We start from the raw sequence: 10,295 nt of genomic DNA, 5'->3' as shown, positions 1-10,295 counted from the left end.
TTTCAATACCTGAAATGTCTGCCTTGTAAATTTAAAATTTACTATTTGGTTGATTTTGAAAAAAAATTTCTTCAATTAAAAAGCCAAAGATTCTTGCTTATTTCTTATGTGAACATTCCTCCCCCTCCCATCATCCCTAAACACACCCAAATAGCTCACAGGTATTGCTTGAACACTCAATATTTTTGAACCTCAAAGGGTCTCTTCTCTGAATAACTGTCAAAACTCACAGGATAATGATTAGCTGGTGAATGTTATCAATTAATAAAACTAAAGAACACAACCCAGTCTTACCAAAGAAAATTTCTTAAATATAGGAAGTAGAAATGATACAAAGAACGTTGAATACTGCGAAGAGACTGGCATTTACACTAAAAGAGACTGTGAGAAAATAGATTAAATGGATTAAATTAAATTACTAAATTTAGTACATGCCACATTAGTGGTCTCATAATGATTCAGACCACAGTCTGGATTAAAGATGTCTTGATTTTTGAGGTTAGGAGTCAGTCTCCCAATAGTACCATAACATACATGAATACACAACTTGCCTATCTCCAGAAAATCTTTATATTTTTATATAATCTTATTTTTTTTTTAGAGACAGAGTCTTGCTGTGTTGCCCAGGCTAGAGTGCAGTGGCATGATCATAGCTCACTGCAACCTCAAACTCCTGGGCTCAAGCAATCCTCCTCCTGAGTAGCACGGACTACAGGCGCACAGCTAATATTTTTATTTTTTGTAGAAATAGGGTCTCACTATGTTGTCCAGGCTGGTCTCAAACTCCTGGCCTCAAGTGATCTTCCTGTCTTAGCCTCCCAAAGTGCTGGGACTACAGGTGTCAGCCACCCTGCCTGGCCAATATCCTAAGAAATTAAAGTGTTGACTAGAATTTATGAAGTATGATTTACAAGTTAAGTGGCTCTACCACTTACTAGCTATGTGACCTTCAGCCAATTATTGACACTTTGGGCTCAGTTTCCTCATCAGTAAAATGTTTTTTGTTTTTTGAAAAAAGTACCTACCTTATGGAATTGGTGAAAGATTAAATGAGAATATAAATTAAAGTTTAGCACAGTGCCTGGCATATAGACTGGTCAAAAAATGCTAAATGCTATTAATCCACATATCAGAAATTTGGAAACAGCCAAATGTTTAATGACAGAATGATGGCTAAAGATTATGGTAAATCCATACAATGGCATATTATTATACAGTCATTAAAATGTTCATGAAGAGTTTTTAATGATGTTGGAAAAATGCTTATATTAAGTGAAAAAGCATGATATAAAATTGAATATATAGCATGATTTCAATTATGTAAAATATACATCAATATGTAAAAAAATGTCTAGCAGAAAACATACCAAAATACTAAAAGCAATTATTTTGGGTAGAATTTGACCTGCTTGCTATTGTTTTCTTTTTTACACTTTTCTATCATTAATCTTTTTTTTTTTACAGTAAAGAAGGTATTACTTTCAAAACCAGAAAACACCATAATCTTAAAATGCTAAAATAAGGTAACAAATGGATAATTTTAAAAATTTATAGAAATGCTCAACTTTTCACATATAAATGATATAATACAGAAATTATTGTAGCTTTCCAAAACTCAATTATTTTCTCTAGAATTTACAAATAAGTATATTGTATTAATGCAAAATAAATATTACAAGCAACATAAAGCAGTAAATACCCCTTGGTTGAATCTGTTTATAAATAAGTGTGTGACGTTTAACACAAACAGTGCATTCCCTGACTTGAAACTCCCTGAGCAGGAGTGCCAGCCTCCAGCTGGTCCCACCACAGCCCCCTGCCGGCAGCTCCTCCTCCCAGCTCTGCTGCGAGCTCCAGCTGCTCTTCCTTTTCTACATATCCAGCTATGAAGTTCCCACCCTTTTTGCAATTTTCAAAGGGAAGACCTCCTCCTGTCTGGTTGTAAGAAAAAGAAAGAAGATAAGCCTTTCCCTTCACTTTGAATAAACTTTCCAGAACCCTTTTCGATTGTTTGTGTGTTTGTGTGCTATTTTCCCCCTTCCTAAACAGCTTTAGACCTTGTGTTCCTGACTCCATCTTTCAGGTTATCCTACTTATCATTAGACCAAAACACTCTGTTCATTTCAATCAATTTTTGCCCTCACGGCCCTCAGTCTACTAAATATACAAATATCAGCCTATATAAATGTTATTCAAGTTTTTAACAACAGTACTAAAGAGAATAAACAATCACAATTTACAGGAGACATCAGGAAATTCTTCATATTCTTAATAATTAAAACATTTTTGGGAGCAAATCTCAAAAGAAACTTCTTGTTTATCTATCAGCATTTTCACCTAAAGAGCCCTGGGTTAGACATTATGTATTTTAGCCATAAGGCTGAAAAAACATTCTACTAATATGTATCAGTTGTTCACCCAAACATCCACCCACAATGCATTAACCAGATCATTTATGACTGAATTTTTAAAAGTGGTATAAGCAGAAACTCTCCAGATGTTAATGTACTTTGTGGCTGTATGGGATTTAACTCTCACAGCAAAAGCTACCCTTATACAGCCTACCAATTAAATGAATACCAAACTTTACAAATTAATAAAACACAATCTAAATGCACCATACATTTGTATTTGTTAATCTTGATATTAGAACATTTAAACATTTCAAACTACATAAAAATATGACAAACAATATAAAATAGAAAGAAATTTGACAACTTATTTCCAAAACAGCACTATTTTTTATATTGCAATTAAGCAACAAGACAGCTTACATAGTTCTCCAGAAAACATATAGTGTTTTTAGTGGAGTGTTATCAACAAAAATCAGCACGATCCCACACAATAATGTCTCCAATTTATTATCTTTTCCACAGTACAAATTTGCACAAACCATAAATCCTTTGCAGTTATTCAAAGTCTGTAAACATGTGCCTGAATCCCCACATCCCCCCCACCTCAGTTTAAGCTTGTGAATGTTTTAAGTCCTTCACTCAAGTTTCAACTCTTGCACTTGCGTAAGGAATCAAGAGCCCTCTCTCTTTAAATTATTTCTGTTTTATCATACAGCCTGCAATGCAGTAAATCACAGTGAAAGCCCTGGGGAAAACAAAACAACATGGTCTTTACAGCAGGACTTGAAACTTTACAATATTAAATGCATTTAAAGAAGCTTCCCATAATAAAAGCGTGGGTTTTCATTTCCAGAAATCAAGTCAATTAGAAACCCTAGGTTCTACTTAAAAACCCATTTTGATCTAAAAGTGAAAACAGTCCCCTATCCATAGTCACTTTATAAACTCTATACAGTTTCACTTGCAGATATTTTCTTTTCCAGTCTGGAAAACAGTAGTGCAATTAGTTTGACTTCTCTTAAGTTATTGAGTCCAGGATGTAAATAGCTCTGTGGAAAGATAAGAAGATGCTCTGGTAAACAAGAAAGTTTGCAAGCCCATGCTGGCTTACTAGTCCATTAAAGCTCGTAAGTCCATAGTGGCTTCCAACAAAATGTTGTATATACGTCACTAGTAACAAAGCAGAAATAAATAGGCAGAAATGACTGTAAACTGTCCCATCTCTTAACGATTTTTCAATAATAACTGGCTTGATGAATTGACTATATAGTCATTTAAATAAGCAGACAGGAGACAGTTGCCCTTAAGGACATTCCACTATGGCGTCCAGTCCGGAAAGCGCCAGTGGAGTTACCTTCCTAAAACTAAACAAACAAAAAAAGGGAGTGGAGGGCGGGAGACAAAAGTTTACAGATGCCACTCGAATGGGATTCCATCAAGTCTGCCATTCACTTAGATTTCTTCTTAAAAAGGCTCTTGATTTTTGATGGCTTTTTGCTTTTCTCTCCATTATGACAAAGGTCATGTGGGATGCTGCCCATCCTGGCAACACCTGGGGCTTCCTGAACCGGTTTACTGTCACTGCCGGCTGAGGAACACGACGTGTGGCGAGGTTTGGGCACGGGGATGCCGCTGGAGAGCTGGTTCATGCTGCAGGATTTCTCCAGGATGCCGTTGTACACTTTGCTTGCAGGGCTGAAGATCATGCTCTTAGTTTCTGTCAGACCTACACAGTCGGGAGATCCCCGAGAGACATCCACAGTGATGGGCGAATCTCCTCTGGAGGAATCCTCTAGCGAGAGCTCCTCTCTTGATATCTTTCGAGGAGACAACGTTTGGTATATCTCAAGGCTTGAAGGAGGAGACTGCTTCCTTCCAATGGAAGAATTTAAGGAGTCACATTCTGAAGCTGTGTCGGGTACTTCCCTGAGTGAGACAGAGACCAAGGTTAAAAATTTTAAATCAATCTGTTAAGAGAACTAGCAGACATTCTAACTAAAACATCTTTCATTGTTTAATCTATTGAAACTCCAAAGGTGGAAATGCTGCAATTCTATACTCATTTTAACAGAATTAGAAAATTACTACTTTAAACAATATAGTTTCTCAAAACTCAATGTTTAATTTTTAACATAAACTATAATAATGAGATCTTAGAAACAAGAGAACTTAAGTTATACTTTCTGTCAGAAAAATTAAAATGTTTAAATTTTACAAATGATTCAGCTACCATTTCAGCTACTTTTATGTTTTGTTTCAACACTATTTTTCCTTCTAAATCAAGTTGACACTACATATTTTAAAGATGAATTTTAGTCACTGCCTCTCCCTTTATTTAATATTTTAGTAATTAACTTGATGAAATATAGCTTCATAAGGAAGGAAGAAACATAAAGGAATTACACTAAAATATAAGTTCTGCCAAGTTTAAAAAAGGGTGCATGAAGTGGGGGTGCAGCAGAGTATGGGAGTGGAGGGGAGGGGAAAGGCAACTATATCATGTTATTTTTGAAAAGTAGACATTCAAATTCTCACAAGGTTATTCCTTTGCAAATGTTTTCCCCCTTTCTGCACAGTAGAAAAATAAAGTTCATAACCCTACAGCCAACACATAGTAGGTGCTATCAGCCATTCCTTCAAACAGCCCTCAAATCTGCCGTTCCTTATTGCCCCACTGCTACCATCCCTCTTCCAGAACCACCAGGAACTCACCTAAATGACTGCAACAGCTTCCTAATTGGGTTCCCTGCTTCCATTCTTGTTCTTCCCTTCAGATACTTCTCTACACAGCCATGAAAGTAATTTTTAAAAACTCAAACAGAACACATCATTCACTTGCTCAAAACCTTCCAATGCTTTCTCTCATACTCTCAGAGCTAGATCCAAAGCCCTGGCCAAAGCCTGTAAGGCCCCGTATATCTGGTCCCTGGCTGTCTCTTCAGCTGCGTACCCTACCCCTACCTCACTCCGCTGTGGCTCCTCATTCCTCCGACAGCCAACGTTGGTGGCTCCCTCAGGGCTTTGCACTTGCTGTTCCCCCTGCCTGTCTCCACATGGTGCTCAGGTCACTGCCCGTGTCCCCAGAGATGTCCCCCAACCACCCTATCTAATGCAGCATTCTCCATCCTTTTACCCATCTTTATCATCCCAGAACTTACCCGTACCTAAAATGATATTTTATAATAACTTGTTTATAATCAGTATCCCTAGAAAAGGGGACTTAATAAGGACAGGGAGTCTTGTTAACTTCTGTATTTTCCACAATAGAATAGTGGTGGCAAGCTCACAGTGATTACTTAATAAAAATGTGTTGGATGGGTGGATGGATGAATAAAATGAGATCTGGAAGAACAGGGATCACATCTTATTCACTTTACTGCCTAATCTTATTCACTTTTGTACATGAAAGGAATGATTAAGAAATGAAAGGTAGAGTCACGGTAGAAAGTAACTGGCAAAAGAAACAAAGTGGGAGAAGGAACAGAGCTGAAGGCAGACTAGAAAGGCAAATGTACATACGATTATAATCCACCAGCTGGAACTAGGCTAAGACCTCATCTCACTTGCCTTGGCAGCTCAAGTTATTAGCAAGTGCACAGCACATAGCAAGGACTAAATTCATCTTACAGAATGAATAAACTGAATGATCTTTCACCTGGGACGGCCTATGATCACTACCATTTTTCATGTTATCGATATGCATGTCTATTGGGGGTCTGGCATTTGCTTTTCACAAGTATTTTATGTTAATATCATATTTTAGATATACATTAGATTGCAGAATTTATTTTGCCACTTCTATGTACTTTACTCACACGTGTATGTGAAGATTGTCTTTACTACTCTACAAGTTCCCAAAGGGTACAGAATTTCCTGGACAAATAAATCATAGAATACACCTGCACGTGCTCCGGAATTCTCAAACACCTTTACGATTTGATAATGGGTAGTGCTACCAGAAGGCAAGAGGTAGTTCGGATGAAGAAATGATCAGACTCAGAAATCAAACACTGACAGGGACATTTTGGAAGTGGATGTCAATTAACCGAATAGAAGATATCACTGTTCCCCTGAAGCTGTTCAGATCCCAAAGCCAGAGCTGATTTCGTTACAATTTTATGAATTTACTTTCTTTTCTGCTACATGGCCTGGCTGCTTTCTATGTGAAATTCTAAGCTAGGCTAAAAATATTTTAAAACCTGGCTTCTAAACTCTAAACAAGGTGTGAAAAGAATACTGATTGTAAGTCAGGAAACCTGGATTCCTGTCGTAGTCCTGCCATTAACCAGCTGTACAATCCTCAGCAAGTCACTTATGTCTCTAGATCTCAATTTTCCTGTCTGTTAGAGAATTTGATTAATTGCTATTGTTACTTCTAGTTCTAACATTTTAATTCCACAATTAATAATAATCTAAAGTGTTGTTTCTTCATAACTAATCAGACTTGGAATATAGGTATAGTACAACTTAAAATTTCACTTTCTTTTCTATTCTTTGGAATGTTGAACTTAATCATTATGCTATTTTTTTTATCTCTTTTCCTCTCCCACAGTGACACATAGTTGAATTAAGTTTAACACATGCATAAGACAACTTAACTCAAAGGTGAGGTTTAAATGGGCATGTATGTGCATAATGCATAGAACATAAAAATCAGTAAAAATTAAATATGATTATTATTATTTTGTAAGGATTCTGGTGGTACAACAGTTGAGATACTGAAAATCAAGAGGAGGAAAAATTTTCTGAACTCAAATTCTCCTCATACTTATGAGCTAGCTGTGAATTTTTGACATTGGCATTTGAAATGAGGACTGAACGTTCCAAAACGTTGCAAAAAGCTGAGTTAGTGCAGCTCTGGAGTTTTCCTTCTAGTTTCCAGAAGCCACACAAGACCAGTTTCGTCAATAAAGCCATTCTGCTGGTGACTGTGGTTATACTGCAAAGATACACAAAAAGCTAATCGCACAGTGCTGCATCAAATTTTCCAATTGTAATGAGGATATGAAACCTGGGTTATCTCCTTAGGAATATGCCACAGTGATCACTTGCTAATCACAAGGTTTTCTTTTACTAGTTGATTAAACAATTATGGATTGAAAATGATTTCTAATGATAATGTCATCTAGAGTCACATGATCGAGAGCTACAAAGGACCACTGACAGCATCCGGCCCATCCCCTCTGTTTCCTGTATGTGGACAGTAAGACTTTGGGGCCGCATGGCTACTTAGTGGCAAAATCAGAAACTAACACTAGTTTTTCTGACACTTAATACCATACTGCTTCAAAAGACGAATGTGATTTAGAAGCAGAGCTCTGGCAAAGCAACAGGTTTCATGTAGCACTGGTGTCCTTCAGTTAAACTGGAATCCGCTGCTGCTATACCCACTTCGCAAAAAAAAAAAAAAAAAATTAAGTTACGAATATAATTTCCTCCTTTAAGTTCCTGACATTTTCTTAAATCTTTGGCATATGACATTGCTTGTATGCTAGCATAAAACAGAATAAATCAGTAAGTGGCAACAAATACTTTAAAACTCAGTCACATTTGATGTTTCTTTGTGTTCAAGTATATTTAAGCTCGTGCTTTTATATTTTACGTATGAAACTCTGTTCATATGACAAGTTTGTATTCTGAGACCTGAGTCAGTTGAGTCCAGTGGCCTATGCAGTTTTATCTCAAAACATCTACCTACATGTCCATGGTAGGCAGAATTCTTGGTCCCCCAAACCCTAATCCCTGGTGTACATACACCTTCTTCCAGTTACTCAAACATAAACGTAGGTGCTGCTGAGTGAATTCTGCAGATAAAATTAAGGCCCCAAATTAGCTGATCTTAATACAGAGATTCTTATCCAGGTAAGCCTTTTACATTTGAGTCTAGAGATCAGGGATAGAAGTCAAAGATTCGAAGCAAAACAGCGATTCACAGAAGGGAAATTCTCTGCTGCTGGCTTCAAAGACAGAGGTCGCGTGGCAGGGAACAACGCAGACTTCAGGAACTGACAGCGGCCCCCAGCTGACAGCAAGCACGGACACGGGACCTCAGTCCTATAACCACATGAGCTTTAACGAGGATCCTGAGCTCCAGATAAGAATGCAGCCCAGCCAGCACTTTGATTTTAGCCCTCTGAGTCCATGCAGAAAACCCAGTCACCAGGCGTGGACATCAGACATACAGAACTAAGAATTAATAAGTGAGTTTGTTTGAGGCCACTGAGTCTGTGGCAACTTGCCACGCAGCAATAGAAAACTGATACCATGCACCACTGCTCCTCACCCCCGCCAGCCCCAAGATGTACTGTAGATTATTCCCTGCCAATACCATTGCTTCTCGGCAGAGAAGTAAATGGCCTCCTCCTCCTCTTCATTTCGGTACAGCGCTGGGCAGCTTGACACTGACAGGATATCTGGGTCGGGGGAAGGCAACGAGTGCTGGGTGTGCTGGGGGTGGTGCGGATGGCGAGGGAGTGCTGGGTGAGGAGCATGTGGAGGAAGCTGAGCGCGCTGAGACTGCGGCGAGGATGGCACGATGCTGCGGCGAGAGCGGCACAAGCTGCTGCTTCTGGCTAAGGATCCAGGAGGTTTAGCCATGGTCCCTGAGAAACGTAACAGACAGAAACGCCCATGAAGTCCAATGCTCCCTTTATGGCCACTACAAATATACACAAAGAGAACTGGTGTCCCTAGTATGTCACTATTTAATCTCCCTTTATTGAAGCAACTGTACGATTATTACCATTCTCTACCACCTATACTAGGAAAGTTAAGAAACAAGAAATAAAAATGTAACAGAAAACAGGTATAGAAAATGAACAGGAGTGAACATAAACACATGAGGTTTTAATAAAAAACCTAAATTTACTAACCACAAAGGCTTAAAAATTTACCTAAGATGATAAATCCCTAAATTTAAAAATCAACAGCCTATTTATAAGAAATTTATATTTTACTATAAACTGTTTTATGATTGTTAACATTAAATGAGGAACACTATCAGTATAAAGTAGATTGGAGTTTTACCAATGGATATCTCTCGAAATGTAACAACTTGTTTGAATTTCAAGTAGTTTTAAATCAAGGAAATCATTGAACTACTACATGTACAGCCTCACAGCTGGTTAGAGCTGAGACCAAAACTTGTGTCTTGAGCACTGACTACTGTGGAACCAAACGTAAGTTTTAGACCATCCTGTCTCTGCTAGCAGGCTCAGTCTAGACCCAGGCACCCTCGTCCACACGCTCGATGTCTCCACTGAGTGGGCATTCCATTTCTCTCCCTAACTGGAACATGGCTCACCTAAGAACAGCCTTTTCAAGCTGAAGCTGTTCATTCCTGCACACTCCATATGCTACAGCGTCAGGACTGAGGTTGCCGGCCTCCTCGCTCCCCAGTATTATCTGCAAATCCTTATTCCCACACCCTTTTGTAAAAATGTGTTACAAAAATAGTTGAGCTCCTTCTGAAGCTCAACTATTAAGGAACATGAATGAATCTTCTACTTCCACTTCACTGGTCATTTCCCAGTCATTCTCTCTCTGACCAGTCCATCCAACCTGTCATCAACATGAGCAACTTCACATGTACGACCCATCCAACACCTTAACCAGCCAGGGTTTTCATCTCTTCTCCCCTGACCTTCACCTCTACTCTACCAGCCACTCTCATGCCTTGTCTTGCCATCATTCAGAACTGGTCCATCTTTGAAACTACAAGTCAAGACATCAAACATTTAGATTCTGAGCATGATTCTTTCTTTCTAGCTCATATATTATGTTCCTTCTACTTATTGATTATTGATATCTACAATAGACCTTACTCTATTGATTATTCCTTTTCTTGCCTTTATTTTCATCTTCTCCTTTTGTACTTCCCATCAGCATTTAAAAACATGCTGAAAAGACAAACCTAAAAAACAAGCAAACAAGGATTGGGGG

At 38.3% G+C, this 10,295-nt stretch overlaps 1 protein-coding gene across 1 annotated transcript in view; it reads right to left on the bottom strand.

Moving 5' to 3' along the window:
* Positions 1-2,840: 2,840 nt before the first annotated feature.
* STIM2 (stromal interaction molecule 2) overlaps positions 2,841-10,295 on the bottom strand; it is a 165,723-nt gene continuing 158,268 nt past the window's right edge. The window contains exons 7-8 of the mRNA XM_012664190.1: positions 8,683-9,012; positions 2,841-4,280 (exon numbers count right to left, since the gene is read on the bottom strand). Of these exons, the coding sequence (XP_012519644.1) occupies positions 3,803-4,280; positions 8,683-9,012 (808 nt within the window). The 3' untranslated portion in view covers positions 2,841-3,802. The remainder of the gene's footprint in view (positions 4,281-8,682; positions 9,013-10,295) is intronic.

This window comes from Propithecus coquereli, unplaced genomic scaffold, assembly GCF_000956105.1.
Source record: "Propithecus coquereli isolate 6110/MARCELLA unplaced genomic scaffold, Pcoq_1.0 Scaffold87, whole genome shotgun sequence".
Lineage (NCBI taxonomy): Eukaryota > Metazoa > Chordata > Mammalia > Primates > Indriidae > Propithecus > Propithecus coquereli.
The sequence above is the reverse complement of the archived record's forward strand: the minus strand, read 5'-3'. Positions and strand labels throughout refer to the sequence as shown.